Below are 27936 nucleotides of genomic sequence, written 5' to 3' on the forward strand. Positions count from 1 at the left end.
AGATTAAATTTTAATGCAAGGGAGAGAGATTATTTTAACATGCTTATGTATGTATTATCACTATTACTAGTGCGAGCACTATCTGGAATTGTCCTTGTCGGTGAATAACGTTGCATGTATTGTATTGTCATTTTATTCATAAGTTTCGGTGTCTATGTATGCCTTATTAGAGACTATATTTTTGTGTAGTTCACTTTATTTCTGTCCATGTTCAGTGCCTTGTGCTTACCTTAAAGCGGAGAAATATTATATCTCGGCATAGTTTAGCTAGACACTCTACACGCAATGTACCCGTGTTAATCTGAAACACTGTTGTTGAAGTTGTTTGCGAATGATTCTCTGAGTTGACACATCCCGTCTGAATTCAAACTGTATCTTCAGAGACCAGATAATGGAAAGCGCTCTTGGCGATAAAGGAACATTAAATAAAGTGCAAAGCATATCAAAACCAATAAAAGTGTTTATCTTTCTTCGATGTGCTTAATGTACTAAAATAAACTTCCACCACGAAATAATAAAATGCAAACGAGTTTCGAAGAAAAAAAAATTCCATTATATGAGTTGAAAAAGCTATGGAAAATCCTTCAGTGACCAGTGAATGAGTAGTTTCCGTTTCTACACTCGTGGGTAAGTTGAGAGGAAGGCAGATAAGAGACTAAACAAAAACATCTCAGGTCTTGCTAGCATTTTCTTGTTCTCGCTGTGTGCAGGTGAATGTAAATGTGTATTGAATCCACGCACGTGTGTTTAAACGTGTTTATTATATATGTATATATGCATACATACAAGCAGATAAACACATCTTTATACACGCGCGCGTGTGTTTTTCCATATGTTTGGGAACATTGATTTGCCTGCCAACAAGTGGTTGTAAAGAATTGTTCAGACAACTATCGGTCATTAGACCCTTCTACCACCCCACCCCAACACCCCTGTTGCTGCACCCCACCACAAAACGCTGAAACAAAGCTCGGGTAGGGAACACAGCCGTTTTGTAGTCGGGTAGGCAATCACAGATTGTATTGTCCCGGAACATGACTCACCCAACTTCTAGAAATGGGAGTTTGTCAGGCCGGCTCACCGCCTACGTGACGCTTGCTACTTTGGCGGCCTGCCATCCGGCCTGTCGTGCTCGGACACATGTTTGCCGTTGTAGTTACACAGCGGCCACATCCACTTACTGACATTCCGTTTTGTTTCAAGCCCCTACCTTACCCTTTGTGTATCCTTGATAATTAAAAAAAAAAACACTAACTGTTTGCATAAAGACAAATTTGTCTAGAATTTCACAAGAAACCTTATTTTTTGTGCAAATAATTTATAATTTTTTTCAGTAAAAAAGCTGACATGCGTCTATAGAATTTTGAGAAAGATGCTTTGTGGGATTATCATGAACATCTCTGCGTGTATGTGTGTGTGTGCGCGTATAAGAGCGTCGTCCTTTGCGTCGAACGACATCCGCGACTTATCCCCAATTTCATGTCCGCTCAAGCACAACAACATTTTTCTGTCACATCTTCAATGTAGGATGACTAATTAAAGAATATTTTAATCTGATAAGCTAAGCAGCTTTGTAGAAATTAACAGGTATTTTTCACTCTACAAACACCATAACCTCCCATTAGCCACCACGGCCAGCAGTGACAACGACCTGACAAGCCGCCGATCGCTATAATATTATCGACAACTTGAGCGCCGCGCTAACCTGTCTGCGACCCCCCGAGCGACCGACCCCAGACCGGCATGCGACTCCCAGCACGCGCGGCCATCGCACACTGACGTCACGGGGCGGCGCGAGGCGAGTAGCGGTGACTCCTCAGGCATGTGAGATAACGGGATCTACTCACGCTGCTCGCTGTTTACCTACGCGTGTGCGCGTGTGTGTGTTTGGTGGCAACTCTCAGTCCCTGCTCTCGCTAATCTGTGCGAGATCTCGCGTTGATTCCATCGATCCAGCGGTGAAAGGAGAGAGAAAACTTGCTGCAGTCGCTAATCTCACGGGGGATGTGAGGTGTGTGTGTGGCTGGCTGCAGTTACCCGCAGGATCTGAACGCTGGTTCCTTTGCTGCAAAACCTCGGCAGCATCCGGCCTCAGGCTGAACAGCGCTGATTGCAGCAAAAGCAGACTGGCGTAAGCAGACATGTGTCGAAAACACAAAGTGCTGGAAACAAGGAGACGGGGCATCAATGAGGATGTGAACGTCTGTCACTGAAAAACAACAACAACAACAACTGTTGTCGAGTGCCCTGTGTGCGAGGTGTGCATACCTCCGTCTTCCAGCGCCGACCTTCGGAAGGACAACCTGTCTTCTCCTTAAAGGCCAAGATTATATCCTACGGTAACGAATGTTCTACTTTCGAAAAAAAAAAAAAGCTTCTCCTTTTTCTTCTGTCTTTCAAGTTTACAACTGCTTACATTGATATTGTAATTATCCTTCCTGGTAAACAGTATTGTCAGGTGCACGTGTCCTTAATGACTCCGGACGTCAGATTTTTTTCCAGTAAAACTCTAAGCACTAGACTTTTTTTTTTTTACCTGGCATGATCGTATGGGCAGTGGGTGATTGTTATTCAAAGGTAATTTAGTGTTTCTTTTATCCGACACCTGTCAGGCGAGCTTACAGAGCATTTAGTTACACTTACCGCTCTCCATTGCAAAATGCAAGCTTTTGTAGGCACACCTTTTGTCGAACTTACTGATCCCTCTCTCTCTTGTAGCTAGTTTTAGTAGTATAGACCTTTTATGAACCTTTTAATGCAAGTTTTATGTTATTTTTATAATGCAAGAAAATAAACTAAGCGTAGGGAAGAAAAATGTATGGGTCCACGAATACCTGTCAAAGGAACAAGTCGGTGGATGAAAACAAAATGACATTTTAAAAAAGATTGATGGGACTAAGTTAGGCATTTGTTGCGCCTCCTGATGCTGACGGGAGGAAAAGAAATAGGGATCGAGGGAAAGAGGGAGGAAAGCTGCACAGAGAGATACATCACCACCACATGAACAAACAGCGTAAATACCCCCCTACCCTCGCCTCCCCAATCGATTCCAAGAGAGGAACAGTGCCAAGCTGCAGCTTGCTGGCAAGGAGGGATGCACAGGGTGCGATGGCGGTAGAGGCAGAGATTCAAAAAAAAAATAACAGTTCGAACGACACGAGGTCCAACATTTCAGACTAAGCTCCATGCTCGAGGATGTAACGGCCCTTGTTTGTTATTGACTGGCTACCGCTTCTTGCAGGGGAAAAGAGCCTTTAACCGGACACAACTATCGAATATTTGATTGCTCTCTGGCAAATGTTTACACGATGGTCATATCAAACCGTTGCCAAATTTAGTCACATATTTGAAGCCAGTCTGTAACTTCTGCATTGTTCACTGAATTATTAACAATATTAAGTCAGCTTCCTGAAACTTTATTTATATGTGTTTGTTTGTTTATTTGCAGACTGAGCTCGCCCCAGGTCAGTAAGGTGGTCTGACAGCCGTACAGCGGGATGACGAGCTGTTGCGGGGTGACTAGCGTTCAGGCGACCTGCATACTCGTGCTGCTGCTCCTAGCCGCCGACCGCGTGAGTGTTCTTCACAAAGGCCATCTCAAGAAATGTATTCAAACACTAGAACAAACAACACGGGGGATAGAGAGGAGGGGAGAAGTAACTTCACGATTCAGCTTCGAAGAAAGGGCTTTTCAATCGATTTTTTTGTTAACACGTCCCTTGACCTAGCTGGTCTTTGGTGAGGAGCAGAAGCAAAGCTAGAGAAAGTTTGTTAGACATTTACTTTACCAAAATGTCCTAAGCCAGAACCTATCCGCACTTCAAGCACACGAGTACACATTCACGTAGAAGACACGTGTGGATCACGTTAGACACTGAAATATTCACACTACAAATATGTGTTCTGGTTAGATCCCAACACATTCACAGTGAAGGCATGTGTGGAGTGAATATACGATAATATGTTCACTCGATAAACGCGCGTGAAGTGAGTCAGACACCGACTGCAAACAATTGTGGGGTCGGGGAGAAGTTACATAACTCTACAGACACGTGGAAGTTGTGGAATACAGACTGACCACACCACACGTACCATACTTGTAAGCAAAGCTTGCATAAAGTCCACTTGCTCCAACTGCACGCACTGCTGGGACAATCATTTTGTCAAGGGCCAGACCTGCTTGGTAACAAAACATTTGGATGAGTGTCTGTCCAACTTGCTGTGGGACTAGTTGCACAACATGCTTCTAAAACTTCAAGCTGTTCTAAAGATGCCCTCCTACGCCAGGTGCATTTGAAAAATTTGGTGACGGGAATGAAAGTCTGTTTAATCTTTCTGTGAGTGTTAGTGAAGAGTTCTCAAATGATGCTGTGGGCTGTATTTCTATAAAACTGACTGTCTAAACAGACTTCAAGGTGTTTGAGGTAAGAGATGTGTTGTGAGACGGGGCCCCTGACCTCTGAGGAGCACGTGACGAAGTACAGTTTGAAGTAGAAAATACTTGGTGCTGTGAACCTGCCTCAGTCACCCTTCCCTTTTCACTCGCACGGTTCAGTTTATTTTCACACTCACTACTCCGCTGTCCTGACCCCAGTCTTTCCATTGCTGATAACATTCTGTATGAATGATGCACATGAGCCCGTGTTTTCATTGATGGTTCTACACCAAGTTTATTACCGTGACTCAGACAGGACAGTTTAAGCCTGTCTTACTCGTCAATATATATATTTACATACAGATCCCAAAGAGTCGCAATCTATGGTCTTCTGTGGGGGAGTTGCTGGGGGTGGTTGGCAGCAAGTCCTGCTTGAAGCTATCATCAGTTAACCTCGGCAATGAAATAAAATGCGTACAGGAAGAATGATCGAAAATCACATGACTAGATTACCTAGTGACCCCTTCCAACAATCTTTTTTTTCTGTTGTTTCTTTTTGGAAAGAAAAAGGCTGATACAAGAACAGTTTCTTTTCCATGAAAGGTCTTGTCAAAAGTATAAAGCATGTGCATGTTTACTAGATGAGTCTCCGCTTATACACCCCCTTCTCCCCCTCTTCTCCAACTCAAGTAATCAAATGAATGCTGTGAACGAGCCCAGGACATGGCCAGAAGACCCCAGTGGTCAGCACGAACCTTTTATGTGCCGCATTATCGTCACAAACGCAAGCATCTTCTTCAAGTGTATGGGTGTCAAAGGTCAGAGCGCGTCCCAGCCACGGCAGGTCGTTGTCGGGCAGTGGATGAACTTAGTTTGACGTTGTTATCCGCGATCCATCCTTGCAAATTCTTTCTTGAGTTTTTACATCTCGACGCAGTCTGTCTGCGGCTCACCTGGCATGCTCATCAAGCAGAGGTCTGCACTGTAAGGAAGACTGCCTCTTTCGTGTATGTCGATGATGAGGTTGGCGAAAGCATGGTCCACAAATGGCAGACATGATGTTGAATCATCGCTTCACTTTGTTTATTCATCTGTTAAATTATCATTATAAAAAGTTTTAAAGTGTATGTCAGCGGCAACTGCAACCTACTGCAGCATTGTTGCACTCAGTGAGAGGGGGTAAGACATTCTTGTTTGTGCCAATTACGAGGAATGAGGACAAAAAGGTCAGAGGTAGGTAACCAGTTGAAACCTGTTGAAGCTGTGACTCAAGAAAACGGTTAAAGCAGTTATTACTGTTCTTCTGAAATTTATAATTAATCTTCGCGAATTCCAAATGCTTAATCAAGCTGTAAGAAGTTGACTTCGTATTCCAAATTTGTCAAGAGGGGCCCAGAGGGATGAATGTTCACATTCTGATGTACAGGTAAGCCCAAGGTTTCCTTCCAGTTCACCCACGCCTGTGACCAATACAGTGAGGGTTGGCTGTTCTGGGTTCAGATCTCGTCTCGAGCACGTTTGTTTTTTCTCTGCATGCGGCCTGTTTACAGGGCTGGATGCCTTGACTTGATAATTATAGCTTTAGTTGCTGGCTCGGCGTGAAACATCAGTCATCAACAGTGATGAGCATGATGTTACAGAAGAAGGGGTCAGGGGTCAGGGTGCAGCGCGCAGTCGCGTTGTCTGCATAAACCTGGCCTCGCGTGATTGTATGGAGGTTTGGCTGCCAGCAAACAAAATGTTATCTAAGTCTGCGATCAGGTCGGAAGCTTTGCTGCAAGAAAAATAATATCTCCTGAAACCTCTTCCACCGCGGTAAGGAGAAACTACAAGAAATGTTTACATAAACATTAATCGTAGTAGGTCAGACTTGTTGACTTGCACAACACTGTGATATCATCTTTCTTGTGAAACCTCCAAGCAGAGAAAGTCTCCTGAGTGACTGAGAAACATCGGGGATAACGACTGTGTGAATCGCTGATTGTTAAGTGTCGGAATTAGTCATTAGTCATTAGTCATAGTCAGGGAGAGATTAATACTTGATAGCTCATCCAACGGTACAAAGTCGGCTGAACATTCCAGAGTTAGTTAAACTGCAGGGTGAATCGAATACAGTTGCTGTTTAAGGAGGAAGCAGGAGGATATTAGGGCTGTCTGCCTGTCCTAGTCATGTTCTATGTGTTCATCAAGGAGCCCAGCGAGGCCTGAAATGAGATGCCTGCAGGCCCCCCGGGCACTTTCATTGAAACCCCGCGATTATAGGAGGCGAGGGGAGCTGACTACAGTAAACAATCAACGGGCTAATAATATCGCTTTTCGATAATATAGTTTCACGGGAATAAGATGTGGGATCCTGCAAACAGCTATGAGCAAGACTGAAAAGCTTGTGTCTCGAATGTCTTCCATGTTTTACTGACAGCCTCTAGCATCTTTGTATTCGTGCGTGCGTCCAACATTGCTTGTAGGAGGAGGAGCAAGGGAAGGCATTGAAAGGAGGGAGTAGAAGGGCGGGTAAAGGGTGTGGAAAGGTTCTGTCTGGTGGTAATGTCAGGTGGTATACAAGATCTAAACGTGTGGATAGAAAGAAAATGCGGTAATGTCAGTCCGCTACACCTATTCCAATTTTGCTTTTCTTGTGTGGTAGATGGTGATGTTATTTTCTTTTCATTCGCATTGCTAAATTTTTTTTTTTATTGTTCATACTGACGAACTTTCTTCCTCTTACTGACTTTTTTGTTGTTGTTCGACAGGCACGAGCTCTGGATTGCTTGGTCTCGACCAACGAACGGATCGTCCAAGTTGTGTAAGTTTATTTTACATACAAGTGTGGGAATTGTTTTGATATTTTCTTAAACAGATTAATTGATTTTCAAAAGTAGTCTTTAGAAGTATGAGTGTATACATATCTGTATATTATAGAGACTTCAAATATCACTCTCATTCAAGTGTAAGTATATGTAATCTGTAAGTTATAGCATGTACATTATTCGTTTTCGGTTTTGTGGAATGCATGATTATATCTTGTAAATGTAGTAATCAAAAGTTTGTTACATTTCTTCTGATATCTATAAATGGCAATTCAGGTTTTTTTCTTCTTCTTCTTTTTTCTCAGAAACATCAGGTAATGTTCAGTGTAAGTGTGAGCTTGAGAAGCAAGTAGTCAGTAGGGTGAGAAAATGCATGTTTCACTCGCTGTCAGCTGATTGACGACTATCTCTGCTTATTTTATATCTTTGTTCTTCCTTCACCTTCGTCGGATATGTGTAGGTGTGGACCTGTGGAAACATGTTGCGGTCTGCAGTGCTGTGCAACCAGTGGTCACTTCTACACTCACTGGTATTTCTGGTCAGTAGACCCCACACCTCACATCCTTCTCCACCTCTGAACCACACCAGTAACTTACTCCTTTTCTTGTTTAATGTTAATTAATGTTTAATGTTCGAGATCGGAGATCAGTTGTTGCGGTCTTGTGACGACGGAAATTGATAATTACCAAATAACTAATTATTAGATGTACTGATAATGTATACAAATTACAATAATTAAGAACATGGCTTAAAGGGAAATAAAACTACACTAATATCAGGCAGACTGTCATATGTAATGTTAGATAACATCTGTCAGATCCGAGCCTTGTAGTGACCTTTGCTGACCCCAGACACATCATCCAGTAACTTTCACCACCGTGGACAGTTGCTGTACATGTGATATTTTAAATGATTTATGTCTGTCTCCAGACTGGTTTAATTTTTTAATTATTATTATTTTCTTATCTTAGTTGCGTAGAAGAACATCGGAATAAGAATCAGGGTTATTGCTGCTGTCTATTTGAAGGCTTTATAATTTTTAAAAAAATAACAAGCAAAAATTTAATCAGAAACGAATGGTTTTTGTGCATTAGTTGGACAGGCAGTGACGCAGTGTACCTTATTCTACATTTCATAACGTATTCTACAAAGATTATACTATTATCTACCTTAACATTCTCACTCAGCTCGTTGTTTGCGTCAGTTGCGATAACGGATTTTACGTAGTTATGCGTTTTCAAAGTCATGGAAGAAATGAGTTTCCTCTGTGTCTGCTGGTTGGAACTGACTGGGAATGATTCATCGGCTGTAAATAATCAACCTTAACATCAACTAGAACTCAATGCCGGCAACTATATGCTGCTTGTTGTTTTACTACGGGTAACTGTGCCACCCTTGTGCTCCAGTCTTGCTCTGGTATCGTCTTTGTAACGCATTCATGTCGTCATAGCAACCGTTTTGGTTTTTTTTTTTTAATTATTTATTTAACTCGTTGGTGCCACGTCAGCATTCATGGTTCACAAGCAAGGTTTTTCCTTTTGAACCTTAGTGTTGTTTGAAGTCATTTGAGTCCAGAGTTCACTAACTTATTGCGTGTGATGTTTATTTCACAGCACATTCACTGCTTTCACACACACACACAGTAATCATTTTGACTCATTTCTTTTTCTCACTTCGGCAGGCTTGCGGTGAGCATGCTCCTTTTTGTCTTCATCATCTTCGCTGTGTCTGCGTGTCGTCATTTCCGGAAAGAGCGGATGTTCGCCGGACCCTTCTGGACAAACTCTAAACCTGTTATCAGATATAACCATTGTAGAACCTGCCATGTTCCACTGGCAGGTAGGAATTTCCTTCCTTTCTTTCTCTTTTTTCGTTCTTACTTTCTTTTGTTCTTTCTTTACTTTTTTTCTTCCTTTTTTATTCTTTCTTCCTTTCTTTCTTTTTCTTCTCTTTCTTTCGGTTGCGCACATGTTTGTCTGACCGACCACTCGGTTTTTAGAAAGAATTGAAAACATTTTGCTCGGACTTTTCGCTTGGTGTAAATCAAATCTCGTATTTTTAGAGATCCATGCAAGTGCTCTGTGTATTAATCACATAGAATCATTTACTACAAAGTTTTAAATGAGCAGTAGACGTTCTCTTGGTATTAACCGTCCGCTGTTCAGAGATCCACACAAGTGGATCCTCCAGATACTCTCTGTACTGTCCAGATGAAATCAGTTGCTGCTAGTAGCAAATCGATTGCTGGAATAGAAACCCAGCGAGACAGGGATGATGGTATTATCACATTAGTACCCGGGGCTCAATTCTACTCAGACAGATGAGACGATGTGACATCTGGTTTCTTGCATTCTAGGTCATAGCATCGTGAACATCCGTGTGCCTTTCATGCATTCAGTTGACTTATTTCTGTGGAATGAAACATTGGAAAACTCCTACAACGGTTTTTGCTAGCTTGTCAGTGATTGGTTGCTTTAAACCACGCATGTTGCTCGGTTAGAAAAATAAACTTGTCTTTGTGAATGAAATAACTATCTTGCTTATAGATATCCCCAGAACGGCATGGACCAAGTTTGGCCTCGTTTATATAAAAAGGATCTCTTTTAGTAGAAAAATTCCATTTATTTAGAAATATCATCCTTTTTGTTACAGAATGCGAGCGAAGGATTGGACGAGCGAGAGAGAGAAAGAAGACATTTGTTTCTCCGCCATGTGTTCATATGATTTCTGTTTTCAGATTCTTTGCCATCGCCCGTGCTTGTGGACGTGCCAGGAACTGTCAACAGCGACTCGGAGCAGTTGTGTGTGGAACTGTTGCCACCTCCGTACAGCGACGACCGCAGCAACAGCAGTGCCAGCAGCTTGAATGACCAGCTTCCTCCATCCTACAGCGAGGTGATGCTGCATGACCTCGCAGACGGCGACACCGTCGCTAAGCTCTTCACTCCTGACCCGCTGAATGTCGCCGGACCCTGGCAAAATGGCGTCAGTCGCCCTGGCGACGTGGGCTGAGGACGACACTCGCAGCAATGCTTGTTCTTTATTCCAGAGATCTGTACATAATTACATGTACATAATTCTATGTACCCTTTACAGATCTTTGCTTTGTCAGAGTACCCGAGAGTGCTGCACAAGCAAAGAGAAAATTGTTATTCGAAGTATCATTCCATCAGAAAATGACTGTCATAGCATATTTATGTTTTGTGGAGGCTTGCATTTATCGGTACTATGCATTTACAAAGGTTTCTTGTATCGGGAGAGTTGATGACAGATGATAATCACAGAGACCTGTGACAGAGCAACGAAACAGAGTATCTCTCTCCCATCCTATCTCTCTCATTCTCTCTCTCTCTCTCTCCCTATTTCTCTCTCGTCCCCGAACCAGTAAAATATTCTGCTTGGTAAACAACTTAGTAAAGCATTCTACATTAATTATTTATTGTTATTGAATTCATACCCTGCAGTGATTCAGGGTTAGGAAATAAACAATCTCAACTGCAGGCATCAGCAATTCTTGCCGGGAAACCATGAATAATCCTAAACCGTTCCTGATAATTTAGGACAGGAACAAATTCCCAGAGAAAATTGGCTCCGCCACGTCTTTATCGATTGCTGCTACTTTCATGCAAGCCAGAAATGGCGCCGAGCTTTTAGGCTAACAGATGTATCCCTTGTGTCACCATGACCCACAACTGTTTACTGTTTTATTGATTATTGTAATTTAATAATCGCTTCTTCCGGCTTCCCCCCTCCAAATACATGCACCACATGAGGCAATCAAAACAACAAACCTCCATGACTCCATCACCTGGACAATTTTCTCCTTCTTGAGAGTGAAATACTACAAAATTTATTCTGCCTGTCGGAATGTCTTATGATCTGTCTCTATATGATCATCTGCTTAATCATCTAACAGAATCCCGCAGTGTCTGTAATATGCGAGGATTTTTGTATCTAGGCAACTTAATAGGTTTTTTCATGTAAAGACTAGAACCCATTGTAGAAACAGTCGTTTATACTTTTCAGGATTCGAACCAGATGCTTGTTCAAAGCCATTCTTAATCGTAAAAATATAGAGTAATGTTTCACCAACTTTGGAAAAGTTTTTACATGAAATAACATTTATGTAGCAAAATTCCACAGTTTTTATCTGAAATAACGTTTATGCAACATAAATCCACAGTTTGTATATGGAATAATTTTTATATAACATAGCTCGGTCAAAAGTTGGTCCAGATATTTGAATGATTAAGAAGAGTTTTAAAGTCTAATATTCGAGTGCTCATCACAGTGACGGTCACAAAGCAAGGGTTGTTGTGATTTGTAGATGTAAACAGTCCTTTACAAAATGGCAGTCAACGGTCTGTGTCTTCAGCTTCTGTCTTGTACAGTGTGTGCAGGCGGCAATCCCGCTATAGACCATCTCTGAGGCGAGCACGCCGCTGATATGTCCAGCCATAGACGTGGTCGGATGTCCTTAGTTAATTAATCAGATTATTGGTTCCACCTAGAGATGATTAACAGAGACGACGTGTGTGTGTGTGGGGGGGGGGGGTGGTGATGAAAGTGAGACTTAATTCCTGTTTTCATGTAGATATGTTAGCCTACAGTAAAACTGGTTTCGTTTTGCGTCGTTTTCAAGAATCTATCGATGACTGCGTTAAATAATGATTTTGTTGACATGTAGAGTTCCTGTGTGTGCACATTTGTATCTTGTCAGCGTGTCGACTGGCTTCGATCTCTCCCCCAGCTATCGTTCTGAGTGATAATCTCGGTGATGCTCTCACTTCTTTTCCCTCTCTCGCAAGTCCTGTGTTGAGGTGACGATGCAACGAGTATCACGTGTGTTACATTCCCTTTATTTCGTCGCCTCCCCTCTATCCTCCTGAACAAAGGCTTTCAACATAGTGGGAAGTTCCATTTGTGTAATTGCTGTCGAGTTCTCGTGCATGCTACCATGTGCAGGAATTATATAATCGTGTCTAACTTTACGTTTGTTCAGCGGCAACTCTTACACAGGAGCCTAATATTTGCTACATGGCGTCTAATTAATTGTGATAAGGTTTGCCAAGCATAAGTTCAGCCAACCATTAAAATCAAACGCAGGTAGTTCAGTTTTTGTGCTTACCTTGATTTGGTATGTCACAAAAGGTAACACTTTTTGCAAAACAAACTTTTTACCAAAGAAAATTGACTATTAATGTTTGTATACTTGACCAGCGCGTGCGTCAAAATTGGTTAGTCCGATCTTCTGCTGAAAGATTAGCTCGGGATGTCGACAGTTTGGCATACAGCATACATGTATATATATTCATAAAAAGTCATTTAATTATGTCTCTGGTGTTTCAGGCAGTTATATTCTACTACGTTTATTGACTACTTGCAGGTTTTTAAACGTGGAAACTGCATGGCCAGTGAGTTGGGGGTTTTTTGTTTTTGTTTGTTTTGTTTTGGTTTTTTGGTTTGTTTTTTGCAATTATAAGTGATGCTTTATTTGAAATACGTGTAACGGAGTGTGATATGGTATGTTGTTAAAAAGAAAGTGTGATGACAAGCGTATATAGTTTCAGTTCTTATTATATAGTTTGTTAAATTCTTTTTGAAAATGGAAAAAGTTGATTTTATTAAAGAAATTTATTTTTTTCTTTGAACAATACTTAATTTTGTCACTGAATCAGTGAGTGTGTGTTCCCGCGCGTGCGTGCGGGAAAGAAAATAGTGAGAATAGCGAAAGGAGAGAAAGGGAGTGCTTTGTAAGCTTTGAAGAATTCAAATAAAAATACTTCATTATATTCAACTAATATTATCGACCAAAAAAAAAAAAATGCATCACTAATTTTGCTCGTGTGTCCAGTCTGTATAGTGTAGGGCCATTAAACCGCGAATTCGCTTAAGCCGCGCAAAATGCATGGATCCCAAATTTTTGACGCTATGGATCGTACGGACCTGGACATGGCCCCTCAAACACTCGAGACAGGTGCCGCAAGGTGGAAGCACTTTCCTACTACACGAACAACATCAAACAGTCAGGGCTGCCATGTATTACCTGCCATCACAGGAGGTTCACATGTATGTGATGTAGGTGTGCGTGTGTTGAATGTCTTGTATGGGTATGTATGTCTGCCCATTATGCTGTATATATATATATATCTGTGTGCGTGTGTTCATATTATGCTCGTATACGTAGTTGGGTTTGTGAGCAAAAGTAAGGTGACCAGACGTTTCGGGGCGCGAGTCAAAAAACCCCGAAAAAAGGTGATTTTTAAAGACAACCGGGACATTTGATGGACTTGCCAGAAAGCCAGAAAGCGGGACATTGGGCGTCCCGCCCGATGAGCAGGCGGGACACGAGGTCAAAAGCGGGACGTCTGGTCACCTTAGCAAAAGACCATTTTCTGTCTTGGACTTCCTCGGAGAGACAATAAGACTGATCTTTACATGGCTCAGTTTTCATATTGCCAATTCTCATTTGGCTCTCTTCTCCAAATGTCACTTCCTGGGATAAAAGGAAAAAATAAAGCGTGAGGCGGTAACAACAGTAGCTTGAAGGGATAAACATCTTAGCTAAGCATGCTCGGCACGTTATTCGTGTCATTAAGGCATCTGGTGAGCATGAAGATCACCAAAACCGATTGTGTCTCAGCCAGATGCCAGAATTATTGGCCGTAAAAGCAGCCACTGCAAAAATACCTTATCTCCTGAGTTTTGTTTACTAACATTAAGCCGTTGGGTATTTCCTTATTTCTTCGCTTTCACAATCGTAGCATCAGCATGTTATGTAGCAGTCTTCAGTTGTATGTGTTATTTCTTGCCTGGACCAAGGACGTGTATAGGGATATTCGTGCCTTGGACGACTGTGGCATTGGCGCTCAAGTTCCATTTATTCTGTATCTGTTCCAGCTGACACGAATCAGCCCAAGCGTTTTCTCTTTCAGTTTGTTTCAATACCCATACCAATTAGCTGAACATACAAGTATATCTGTGCTTTCTGTTGCCACGATGATGTAATTAGGTTGCTTTGGCTTGTCGGTAGGTGTACACAGCACAATAATGCACCTAGATGTAATTGTCATAGACCACACACACTGTTAGCGACATTCATTCATTTACCCTACCCCATCCCTCAACAAAGTAATATGGTTAATTTGTTGCAAAATTTCTCGAGTAAAAATTGTGTGCTATAATTTTTACTATTTCTGTTTATTTCTCGTTGATGAATGAAATACTTATCCTATGAATTTTACCTTATGTGCTGGTATTATCTTATGTTTTATTTTGCACATTTGATAAAGAATAAAAGAGATTATAATCAGTTAATGGTACAAGTGTTTATATTTTTTTAGGATTTGGAACATGACCAAGGAGGCAGCATTTAGAACTGTGACTTAAGATGGAAGCTCTCTCCTCAGATTCAATGTAAGTGTAGTGAATATCAATAAAACAAAAAATGTTCTAAGCACAAGCTTGTTTGTCTTCCTGGATTGTGTCTATTTCAGGCTCAAAATGCCCTAGCTCATTCTCTTAACAACGTTTTGAAGGGAGACAAATCCCGTCGTTCATGAGCAACTATCAAGTGGCAAGAAAGATCACATACTTTGACATATCCTTTTTAATTCTATTGTTTTGAAACTAAATTTTTTATGGCAAAATAAATGTGCCACCTGTGAGGAATTGTTACTTCTTCTGAGAGAACCTATTAGCAGTTAGGATATCTAGCCTTTAGGAAATTATTTCCCTTTCTAAACATCGGAAGAGATCATGGACCTTATTCATGCGTGGCATTTCTGGCTTTCCAAATAGAGGCCTCATGGGCTTTGCAATTATGAGAAAGATTGGCTGAGAGCTTTGAAAAGAAAATCTAATCTTACAGGCTGCATCCCTTTCTGTACAAATGTTGACAGATATAATATGCAGAATGTCATTTTTTTTTTTTTGCAAATTATGGGAAAAAACCAAACTTTGAATGTGTTGAACTTGAAAATTTGAGAAGATGAAGATATAAGCTTTCGATGTTGATGTTGAGTGTATGGCAGGTTTGGTTTGTTTTTGAAAAACTTTTAGTTTAACTAAAATGACAATATATATATAGAACAGTTAACCAGCTCTACTAGAATCTAGTTTGAGTTTTAAAATAGATTTTAATAAATGTATACTTTGTTTGTGACATGCAGTACTGCAGGCCTTTGTTAAAATTTATTTGCACCTACACATATGGACAAAATGAAATACATACTGAAACGTGCACGCACAGGTGGCTACATGGTATTTTAGTACATCATTTGGATGGCAGAAGGAATAAAGCTATTCCTGTTACCATGTCATCTTAACGATGAGGGACCTTAAATGCTCTTGATGAGCATAGGTGCACAAAATATACTCAGCAGGGATGTAAATTTTATCCTGGATGATTTTGCTATAGCAGGGTAGAGTGTGCTCTACACAAAGAATATTTTTTGTATTATCCACAATACGTAGCATCTCAGAGTTTTTTCTTTTTGTAATTTTGCATTTCACATGAGGTTATAAGGTTTATGACAGAATTGTTGCCCATTTCTAAACTGACTTTTGAAATAATTATTGCTGTCTTTAGATATAACCAGCTGCCACATTATGGAGACACCATCTTGGACTGTGCGGTTTATATTTCACGCAGTATTCATGATGCAGAAAACCAGCAAGTACTGCACCATGTCTGTGCCCTTCTAAACTCAGGGGGAGGAATTCTTCACATGCGAAATGTTGACCATGATCATCAGGTGAGCTACAGCTGTCTGAGAGACATTTTACTGGCACAGCTCCACAGAATGTTATGTATTTATTAGATCTTACACTTGTCTCATTTGCTCTCAGTGAATTTACTTTGTTCCTATGGAAATTAATTTAGCACTTATGTAAAAGAAAAAGATTGATACAATAAAAGGAGTGATTTGAATACAACACACCGTCCATGGAAGACCTAATTGCTATTGGTGGTAAGTATTATCATTAAAGAAGTTTCATAATGAATGTTCATTGGCCATATGCTGTGTGGATGCAGTGGTCATGTTGAATGTATGATTAGTGACAAAGCAGCTTTTCCAGATATATTTATTATAAATGTATTTATAAAACAGGTTCAGAGCAAAGACCTTGACATGTGGTGGAGTGGCATAGAAAATCGTCTTGCTGACATTTTGTCTGGTGATGACCTTTGCAACTACTTTGACTTCATTGGCAACTTTGATGACCAATATTTCTTCCTTTTTGTGAAGACTGCAGAGCATCTGTGCACTGTCAATTACCACTGCCGTCTGCCATCTGACACTGCCACTCACTATGTCACATACGCCTCAGCTGTTAAACTTTTGTCGAAGACAGGAGAGCCAGCATCATTAGGTATATAGTAATAATAATTTTGTAGACTGAGGGTTGAAATGAGTTTTTTAATCTCCAAATCTGAGTAAATAACTGTTCTGCTGGCATGATACCAACTCTTGAGTATTGGAATATGTTACAGACATGTACAGCACACAGACATTCAAAAACAAACATCTGTGCGTGGGCTTCCTTTTTACTTAAATTGCCCAAAACCTGTGACTGTCGTTTTTATCTCTGTCCTATTTTTTATATACACACAAACCAGACCAAATACAACCAATTAAAATCACTAGCACAAATCATACAATGATTTTTCTCCCCCTTGCATAAACAAATTCCTACTAAGTTTTTGCTCTAATCAAAACATCAACTAATAAACTGTCAGTTCCTTCATCTTCTCTCCTGTCATACAAGATTCTTTGCCTTTTAACTACAGTCTGAGAATGTTTTAACTTCTTTCCATTGGAGTAAGTCTTTTGGAAAAACGATATACCGGAACTGGGTTCATTTTGCAAAATTATTAAGGAGAAAGGGTCACTTCCTGTTTCTGCCATTCTAATATTCAAGTCTGTATCCTGACTATACAAGAGTTACATCCTGTAGGAATCCAATTTTAGTACAGAGGAGTGTTCTTCCTGAATTTACACAGGCATACTAAAGGTAATCATCACAAATGCCCAAAAGGGAATCATCAAGATGCCCTCCATACCCACGGGGTCAGTTGTTACCCTCTGGTGCTTATGGTCAGCACAGAGTCGCTCCTTACTCCAGTGGCATGGCACAAGAAAGAGCTCTCTGCTGCTGGACCCTGGCCCGACCATGAAGGCCCCACATCGTGTTGATGCTTGTCTACACAACTACACTTCAGCCTGGCTGTGTCCGGTGAGCTCCAACCCTTGGGTCCTTGGCGGGGTCCAGGAGACCCCTAGCTTGCTTCATGCTGTGTGCAGATGAAAGCTTCAAAGGATGGAGAGCCCATCTGTCGCCTTCATAAAGACTTGGGGACAATGGTTGAACAACAGTGGGGTATAGTGGACCAACAGTGGCATATCAACATCCGGGTGATTAAAGCTGCCTTCAGTATCTGGACGACTCTACTGCAAGGCCAGAGAGTCCAGATTCTGTCCAAAAACTCCACAGTGGTCTCTTACCTGCGGTACCAATGGGGGAAATCGATCTCCTCTCCTTTGTATGTGGGTGTGGAAAATTTAGATATGAAGTGAGGATCACAAAGTTTGCCTCTTCATCAGACACCTCCCGGGTTGTCTCAGCATGCTGGCAGATTCCCTCAGCCATAGCTCTCAGAGGTCCACTACAGAATGGTCTCTCCAGCTGAAGATCAGTGTTAAAACGTGCCAGGTGTGTTTTCTGCTGCATGTGGACCTGTTCACTTACCTGCTGGAACACAAAGCTGCTGACCTTTGTATCTCCAGTTCTGGATCCTCTGACATGGGCAGTCGATGCACTCTCCATTCCTTGGGACAGCATGTTGATGCATAGTACTTCTTCCGCAAGTCCTGGTAAAACTCAAGAATTCAGCAGGGTTCTCCTGGTGGGCTCAGTCTTAGTTCGCCAACTTGTTGTGGAAGGGTTTTATTTTTCTTTTTAGTAAGAGTCTTTGGGCAGCACTGGGCTTAAGGGGAGAGCACTGTAGATTTGGGACTACTAATTCCCCTGGTGCCCAGGGCAAAATTCATTTGGTTAAAGAGCAGCTGTAGCCCTTAAACTCCTGTGGTCAGTTTGTTTGGTATGCATCAAAGGAAGACAGTTTACAATAAAATTTAATTTTTTAATTTCTTTTGTTCTTTGATCCAAAGTTTGCACGTTTGCTGGTAACTTGTCATAGTGCTTGACTATTGTTTTCAGCGGAACTACCAGCAGTCCCAAAAGAATTTGTTTATGGACACATTGAGGAAACCCTGAAGCAAGAAGGAAAACAGATCCAGTTCAAGCTGCTGACAAATGACAGTCCCAGGATAAAGGCGTTCTCAGAAAAAATCAGCTCCTATTGCAGCAAGTATATCACTGCCTTTGCAAATCACTATGGAGGACATGTGTACTTTGGAATAGAAGATACTACTGCAGCTGTGTTTGGGGAAATTATTAGGTCTAAAGATGAAGTGATAATTGGTGAGGAAATGTTTTTAAACTATGACCTTTTCATTTATTTCTGCATAATTGGTTAAACTTTTACAAAACAATGTTTATCTTACCTTTGTAAAGTTGCTAAAAATTTGCAGACCCTGTGTGTATGATATGCTAATGTGCAAACAGAACATTCAGCTACCCAATAGCAGCTTTTGTGATTTGAGATATTCCTTCATTTTTGCTGTCTCTGTCTCTTTGTTTTATTTCTTCTTTACTTTCCCCCCCGCCAACCTCCCTTGTTCATAATGTCCAAGTCCATTTCTATTCATAGGGTTTCTCTTCTATATTTAACAGAAACTATGCTTAACTATTTAATAATTTTTTTAATAAATTCAGTAGATATTATATTAATGTGTGGAAATTTGCATTAGCAACACCTAGCTTTCTGCCATCTTCACTATGTTCTTTGTCTTTCATTGATACTGAAATTTAATTTGGGCACTTATCCACTAAAGTTGTGTCTGTTGCATAGTAAGCTTGCTTTTCAGCTGTGATATAAGGCTTTATAAATGAACTTAGTTTGGGAGACAAGGATGCAGAATTGAAGCACAGTAATAAGATTTTAGGCCTTGCGCCGACTTCCCTTACTGCCAGTTCAGCAGATGGAGAAGAAGATGAATAGTGTCTTGTGGGGAGATGCTGACTTCAAGGCTGTAAGAGGAAAACACTGGGACATACAGTTTCACCCTGTCTCTGGATGCCCCAATATGGTGTGTACTTTTTTTGTGACATTACTGCACTTAGAGAGGTGTGCCTTGTGAATTTTTATCAATATTGACCCCGTAGTTTAGTCAGCATTTTTTAAACTCTGAGTGCATTCAAGCCATCTTGTGATCACCTAGTTTGTCATTATACAGTCTACTATGTGGCAAGGATGTAAGAAGTTGCTTTTGTTTTAATGTTTTTTCTAATTTTTTTTTTATCATCATACTCCTTGACCTCATTAATAAAATAATATAAACTTGTAATCTGTAGAAGCTTTTTGTCATAGCATGTAATCATAATTTTTTTTAATAAATCATTTTCTTCGTTAATTCTATCATCCTTAAAAGCTATCCACCACCAATACCATAAAAAATTATGATTTAAAATCAACCTCATTTATGACAAAAAAGGAAGAAAGGGTGACATTAAATTAAGTGGAAAATGTAGCTTTTATAGATTGAATTTAAAAACTTGTTGCTGCACAATGTTTAGGAAAGACGGAGTGTTGTGGTGGTATCTATCTGCAAGTTTCCTGGCGGTGTCTTTACATCTTGTCCTGAGAGTTTTGTAGTCAGACCCAAGAGAAAAATTCGACAGCTTACTTTTGCTGAATGGAAGAAAGAAATGCTAAATCAAGCGAGAGGTATTTTTAGTCACTTTATGTTTCCATAATATTAAGATGTATGCAGTCTTCTGTTTCACATTACTATATTATATAATTAGTCTCTGAAATGCACTGTGCATGACTCATATTTAACTGTTCTAGAGAACATGGTGGTCACCATCTGAAACTTTAATGTACATTTTTTTTTAATGGGCAGTCAAGCCAGAATTGCTGAACCGCTTTGTGAAATTGTCTCTTCACACCCCTTTTAGCAGCCTGGTCTTTGCTTTGCCTCACACACTTCAAGACGCAAAGGAAAAGATCCTAAAATGTGAGTGTAATGGTGAGAGTTGCAGAATTAGTGCTATGGGTCTGTTTATTTGCTTACAGAACTGTACATTTTAAAGCTTACAGGAGAAACTGAGCTGATTTTTATTTTCATGTATAGGGGAGAAGTTCAGTTACTTTGGGTTTTCTTTCATAGACATGTATACTTATATAGTTCAGAACGGAAGGAAGGATGTTGCACTGTATAGTCTTGTTTGTATCTGTAGTGTTGACACCAGTTGAGATCATTCAGACTAAAATTCCTTTTGTAAGGTATTGCAATGTTCTTGACAGCTATGATTTTACTTTTTTAAGAGTGCAGTTATTTCCATAAAGATGTATCTCTCACTATGTAGTGTCTACTGGATTCAATCTGCATCCTCCTTCATACATGGATACATTGAAGGATGCCCACCTGCGTAACAGTATACGACACGTCCTTAGCACATTTGTGTGTGAGACACACCTAGCAGTTGCTCTCCACTGCTTTGGCACACATTTAAGCTCCCCCATGCCTGAGGACATGTGCACATCCATCTTTGTTTTGAGCAAAAACTATGGAGCCCTTCTAATTTGTTTTATCACCTCCCATGCCAACTATGCAGAGGTAATGAGAAGGGCTCAGACAATGGCCATTGAGTTCAAGGAAAAACTGATAAAGAGGGGAGGGTGCATGGATCGGCTGGGAATCAAAGTTCACCTCCTCAGTTTGGCAGACCCATTTCTGCTACAAAATTTTCAGGTTTGTGAGTGCCTTTGTCACACTGTTATAAGAAACAAAATCTGGATTCATAATTTGTAACCTCTGCATATTAGGTAGCATAAAAATATATCCTTGATAAATGATGATTGGAGAACCTTTTAAAATAGTGCTTTTAGGTCATGTCGCCTGAAGCATCACATTGTCTTCATAAACATGTTTATGGCCAGCAGATGTAAATATCCGAATCTACGTACTAGAGACCACTGGAAAGTGGATAAACAGGTTTATTTGGTGCAGGTTACCATTGATGCTCCATCCCATCCTTCCACTTACTTCCTTACTGAAGAGAAGATGGATCACATCAGAACAGCTCTCCTCATCTCCATGGCTAGCTATGAAACTGTGGCAGACAATGCCTGCTGTGACAACTACTACTTTCTCCTAACTTTGGGCAGCTGCAACTGCTATGGACACGTCAGTTCACCAAAGAGCTCTGGGTTCATGGTCCACCAGGTTCTGGCAAGACTATGGCTATCGTGGAGATGATTCGTGAGTTGGTGAACAGGGGTTGTCAGTCATCCCAGATTCTGTACATTGCAGAGGGTCCCCTTTTGTGCACATATGTCAGGTAAGTGGTCCCTGTGTCAGGTCAAATTTCCTTTGAAAAACTCTCTAGAAGTTTCATCTGTCTGCTGTCACTTTTGTTCAAGGTTTGTAAAGTTCCATACTAGCAGGTTTTTTAAGCTCCTGCCTTTTAAAATTTTTTGAAGCAGAATGTTATTGGTTATATATGACTTTCATATTCTGGTTTGTCTTAATTTTATGATTTATAGCTTCTATGAAAATTCAAATATTCAGCCAGGTAACTAGGGACATATATCCATAAACAAAACCAAGAAAGTACCAAAATAACCACTTTCAGCAATTTCGTTTATTGATTATTTTCTTTTGCAGAAGTTTTTATTTCTTTTTTTCTCCCTCTCTCTCTTTTTTTTTTTTAGCAATTTCAATTTATGCACAGTCATTAGCAGACGTGAGCTCATGCAAGATAGTACCATAGCGGAGCTCTTCAACAAGAAGTACAGCTGTGTTCGAAATGTGTTTATTGACGATGCCCAGAACTTCAAGGACAGAGATGGAGACTGGTACTCGTTAGCAAGCAGTCTAGCCAATCAAGGTGAAGACAACTCCACACTTAAAAAATGTGATGAAAATTGTGCTGCAAGCCAGGGTACCAGTTCAACCATTAAAGGCTGCAGTTCCGAGGATCTTACTGATGGATTTTTTTGGGTATGTCTGGATTATGCTCAAAAAGTCCACAAGTTTAAGGCTGGCTTACCTGGAGTGATTGGCAAGAATAACTTCATGCTGAGTGAGATTACAAGGAATACAAAGGAAATCTTCAAGTATGCAGCCAAGTTTTTAAACAAAACAAGTGAAGGTTTGACAGAAGGACAGGACTTTCTCTCCGATAACCCTGTTCTGGGTCATGACTATGAAAGTGGCCATAGTGTGGAAGTAGTGAAATGCAGGAAGGATGCTGTGCAAAATACCTTGTGTCATGTTCTGGATTCATATTTAGGAAACGGAGCTCAGCCTGGAGATATTGCCATACTTGTCAGCAAGAGCAAAGACAGAGAGGTTGTGGAAAAAGGTTTGTTATATAGACACTTCTGCTCTTACATTAAACAAAGCATTTTTTTTTAACTATTGAGAAAAATAAGGCATACTTTGAAAAACTTTATGAGCTTAATAGAAATTCCACCTTTAACTTCACATTAACTTGCTAAACTTTCAACGTTATTTTTCATTTGTTTATTTTTTCGCTCATTTGTTCACTAAAACAGATGCCAGAGAAACAAAACATGCAAATATAACTTTAAAAAAAATCCTGATCTTACAACATTGATGATTTGTTGTGTTTGTGCAGATCTTCATGCGAATGCATCACATGGGAAACTAGATGTGATGGTGGATACTGTACGGCAGTTTAGTGGTCTTGACAAGCCTATCATCATTGGACTCGACCCTTATGCTGATGTGAACCATGCTGACATGGATAAATTAATTGCCAACCTTGTCACTCGGGCCAGAGATGGACTGGTCATCATCACTTCATCAGATGAGCTGATGAAAAAACTGCAAGATCAGTAACAAGTAAAGCAAGGTACCATGAGCCATTGTGCTTTGAAATGTGATAAAGCTGTAACACATTTTCTTGCTGCATAATGGCAGATATCCATCAATATCAAGATAAGCTAACCTAACCATGTGTAAGCAAACCAGCATACAAAGCATTGTACATATATACAAGCCAATCATCCAGAAAATTTTATATTAGAAATGGTACCAAGACAATAAATATTTAACCCAGATTCCACTTCAAAAACAAGCTTTCCTTCCTCTGGCCAAGAACTTGGGGCCCATTTCAGTGCTTTTCTGAAACTCTTAACTGGCTAATAATTCTGCCGAAAACTTACTTTCATTCATGAATTACAGAAATTTAATGACCTCTTGAAAAATACTATGATCTACAGAAAATAGCCTTTTTTAAAATATCAAGGTGTCATTTGTTCATATGCAGAGGTGATTAGCTGTTTTCATCATTTTGTTAGAAGTTTGAGAGAGAAAAAACTATTTTAACTCATTTCATGAATGATGAAGGATCTCACTGATTAAAGAAACGCACATATTATGCATAATCTATTGTCTTTCTAATTAGCAGTTCTTCATATAACATGCACAAAAATCGATAAAGCTAGGAAGATAATGATACAATTGTGTGAGTGTAAATTAAAGAATATTTCACTTTACTAAAATACATGTCCTTGGGACTAAAGTTTTATGTAAATCAAATTGAATTTAGGTGGAACATCACAAAGCTGTTTACAAACTTGCTTATAAGCAGCATGTGAAATTGTGGGGTGCACTGTAGCCGAGACTAAAGTAAACAGCATTATGTCCCTTTGGCTGGCTGGACTGCTAATCCTCTTTCTCATTGCCTGTGAATTTTCATTGATCTTGATAGTTGATGTTATCTCTTTGTGCTTTCATTTGACTGCCTCCTCTAATGCTCTAGGGTTGCTTTAATTCCTGCATCAGCTTGTTTTCTTTATTATTGACTAACAGTCTCTTTAGCCACATCAATGCCATGCTCTTCACTGTAATATGTATGCACTTCATTTCCAGACTACTTGCTAGCTACCTTCTATCGCTTAGATAGCTTGTAGATAATTGATTTAGGTGTGTCAACAGTGTAGACTCTAATTGAACATGCATTTCCACTAGCTGCAAGCAGTTTAATTTGTACACACTTCTCTTTGCTAAGATTTTGTCCTTCGAATTTTTCAACACACTACTGTAGACTCCACATTACCATGACTTGTTAACCTTTTTCTGCTGTATTTTTACAACATGGTTGTGTTGAATCTTTAATATGCTTTTCATTTTTCAACTGTGATTTATGTTTATTAATGGCTGTTCTCATGAATACTGTGATATGTAAACAGCAGTGAGTTCTCCCATAGGGAATTCAGGGCTTTATATAACTGAGCTTATTATTGTTACTAATGTGTATGATAAATATGCAAAAAGATTTAATGTGCAAAGCTTACTACCTCCCTAACTTTACCTTGTTTGTAGGAGACTAAAGGCATTTTTGTATATGTACAATTTGTGTTCTCTATTTCGATAGATCTTGATCCGTATATGCATATCTTAATACAAATTTGTGCAACATCAGACCAAGCATGTAATCACCTGTAAATCTTATTAACAGATATTGGTTTAGCACGATGTTTTCAATTGACTCTCATCATTTTATAAACTTTATTTTGCTGTTTACAAATACTGAAATACGTAGCCTACGTTATCTTTCAGATTGAACAGTCTTACTTTCCTTTTGTTTTATGACTTTACTTTTAGCTAAAATATGCTAGAATATAAAAATAGCTAAAATATACCAAAGCAGAGATCTGCACAAATGGGTTTATTAACAAAGAGGTAAGCAGCTTTAAGTACTTGAGAGCCACCCTCTCCAAGGATGGCACCTCCATAACAGATATCTGCATTGGGATCACAACAGCAGCAATGGCTAGGTAGACAGGATCTGGCATAGCTATTATATCAGGTTTACTATGATCTGAACAGCTCTCTCGTGGTGCCCATCCTGCTCTACAGATGTGAAATATGGACTCTGCTTGCTGACACAGAAAGCAGAATCCAGGCATTCGAGAGCAAATGCCTGAGAAGGCTGCTCTGGGTCTCATACAGAGAACATAAAACCAGTGAATTTGTACAAAGCACTGTTGCCACACTGGTAGGACACCAAGAACCTCTACTTAAATAGTCAAGCAATATAAGCTGGTCTGGTTTGTTTATTGGAGTTTAAGGCCATGTCAGCAACCGAGGCCATCTCATGGCGAGAGCAATGTGCAGGACCATTTAAGGGTTTAAAGATATTTGACGAAGATATTCTTTTTTTAGTTATGTACAATAAGAAACTTTTAAATGAACTGGGCTTATTATATCAGGTGAAACATTTGGATAGAGCATATTGGGATGGTCTGGTTTGGCCTTGTGACACCTTGTAGAAGACTGTTCTTCAAGTTACCTTGGAGGGTGACCAGAGGTAGAACTGTTTCATGAACATCAAAGACTGGACTGTGGTTTTGTGCAGGGCCTGCTCACTATTGCCCAAACCAGGTATAAGTGGCAGGCCTTGTCAGCTGCCCCATCTATCCATGTGCTCCCTCCAACCACCGGTACCAATTGAGAGATGACTGATGTTTTTAGTGGGTTTTTTTATGTACCAGATGACATGACAGTATGGATACACATCGACCTATAAGTCTCTTCAATTTCAGGTTTAATGTATGAATGTCCGTTAAACATGGTTTGATCTGTAGGGGCCCTAATATCTTTGCTCTTCAGTAAGTTATGGTAACAGTTACAAGTGCTGCTAAATTTTTCTCTTCACCTGGTTATAATTAGGTTTGGCAGACCTATCTAGCAACTGTGGGCTGTCCCCCAACAGTATTTATGCATATCCAATTCAGTATAATATTTACATACTTGCATAACTCATGCTATGAGCAAATCAAATAAGACTGTATCAGTAGCTGGTTTATTGATTAAAAATGTTCTCTACAATGTAATATTACATCAACATATTACAGAAGTTTATACACATAAAAACTTCCATCTCATACTTTTTATTTTAACCATTCTTATCCATGCATTCACCATGCACGCTGTTTTCTTCCTTTATTTACCAGGGACTTTTCCATTGTTTACATACCTTCACATGGGTATGCGAAGTTGCATAATTACTATGAACAATATAATTGTAACATATAAATATCTGTTCTTACAACACATGACATTACAATGGTTTCCTTGAAATCTACTTGAGCAGCTGTCAACTTAATCCATCACTATGCCACACTGCAAAATAAAAATAGACAAAGCAAAATAAAATTATAAACTACCCAAACCAACAAGCTCTTCCATCAGTCAAAACAGAGCCTGACACTGTCAGAACAGACATTTATATATAAATGTAAAGTGTTTCAACTTACCCTTAAGTCTTGAATATGCTACCCAAAGTGCTCAAAGGTACAGCAAGAGAAATCTTACATGAGTAACAGAAAAATAAAATAGATACATTAATGGAAAAAACTGCAAGCATGAAGTATAATTCAGGAAGGTTTCCTCTGGTTTCATGATTAAGAAATTGTTAAGCAAGTCTGCTATAACACAGTATTAATGATTCAAGAATCGAATTGACAACAACAAAAAAAGCATGTATCATCCATTGTGAATATCAATATGGCTGATATTTTGCAAACTTATGCATCTATGCTTGGGAATTCCAGTTACAAATCCCTCAATCAGTGCAGCCTCCAAGTTCAGCTGACAGGCTTGATACAATCATTCAAAGATTTCCTGGCTAGTAAACTTGTTGCAAGCTAATCATTACAAAAAGAAAAAAAAAAAAGTATAGTTTAGGAATATTTGGACAGGTGTTTAGAGATAAAACTAATGCACAAAATTCACTTCTGTAATAGCTAAGTGCTTTAAACAAAACAGCAAGATTAAGGCCTTTCTTCCTTGTGTGTCATAATTATTAATGTTCCATATTCTTCGGAAGAATGGGAAAGAGAATCCAGTTTTTTCATTTAGTTGGAGGCACAAACACTTATTTTACAAATCCATCACCACACAACAAATGCTATGCTCTTATCACAGGTGTTTGTGCCTCGGTGTTTACATCAATAGCAACATGGAAAATAAAGGCAAAGGCAGACAAAGGTCGGTAGTTACACCACTAGTGTACAAATTCACATAGGCATGAGTAGGTGATAATTTCTTTTCAACACTGCACTGTGAGATGAAACCATTGTACTCTGCAGATAATCACCAAGAAACATGATAAAAAAGAAAAATGGACCACACTAACAATATACTATGCAGCAGAAATTGTAAATTCAATCTCTCCTTTCCTTAATATGAAGAACACTATTTTTTTTTAAATGGTTTAATGGTCTAATTGCAGTCTATGCTGTTGTACTATGCAATGGTTCCGTATTGTGGTATCCGTATGAGCTCAATTCACAGCAATTTAAAAAAAAAAGGTTAAGGTCGTCCCGATCTTTTCAGGCCAGTAGGGGATGAGGTGTTACAGACCAAGAGACCATATCTCCCTCCTTGCCCTACCATACTCAACCATCTAAGGAGTTGGGTACCCATTCCTGCCAGCTAGGCTGACTGGGGAAAGTTTGCTGCACTACACAGGTATCAAACCAGCAGTCCTCCAAGTTAAGACACCAACGATCTAACCACTTGGCCATTCGAAAAAGGTCTGCAGAAAATCTTATCCACCACTGCATCTGTCTCATCCCTCTAACGA

At 39.8% G+C, this 27936-nt stretch overlaps 2 protein-coding genes across 2 annotated transcripts; both read left to right on the forward strand.

Moving 5' to 3' along the window:
* The first annotated feature begins 1761 nt into the window (after positions 1–1761).
* On the forward strand, positions 1762–12833 carry LOC112565458 (vesicular, overexpressed in cancer, prosurvival protein 1-like). Its single transcript, XM_025240935.1, has 6 exons — positions 1762–2339; positions 3449–3572; positions 7126–7178; positions 7643–7720; positions 8864–9021; positions 9920–12833. Exons 2-6 carry the CDS (start codon positions 3498–3500, stop codon positions 10192–10194), a joined length of 639 nt encoding a protein of 212 aa, XP_025096720.1. The 5' UTR covers positions 1762–2339; positions 3449–3497; the 3' UTR covers positions 10195–12833.
* A 116-nt stretch (positions 12834–12949) lies between these two features.
* LOC112565455 (schlafen family member 13-like) lies at positions 12950–26504 on the forward strand. Its single transcript, XM_025240933.1, is given in 13 exon segments — positions 12950–13251; positions 14526–14598; positions 15773–15938; positions 16296–16557; positions 18406–18669; positions 19282–19397; positions 19885–20035; positions 20214–20327; positions 20680–21065; positions 21324–21471; positions 21474–21654; positions 22028–22680; positions 22957–26504. Coding segments are annotated over 12 exon segments (2691 nt in total). The 5' UTR covers positions 12950–13251; positions 14526–14572; the 3' UTR covers positions 23181–26504.
* Positions 26505–27936: the final 1432 nt, after the last annotated feature.

Source organism: Pomacea canaliculata, linkage group LG5, assembly GCF_003073045.1.
Source record: "Pomacea canaliculata isolate SZHN2017 linkage group LG5, ASM307304v1, whole genome shotgun sequence".
Lineage (NCBI taxonomy): Eukaryota > Metazoa > Mollusca > Gastropoda > Architaenioglossa > Ampullariidae > Pomacea > Pomacea canaliculata.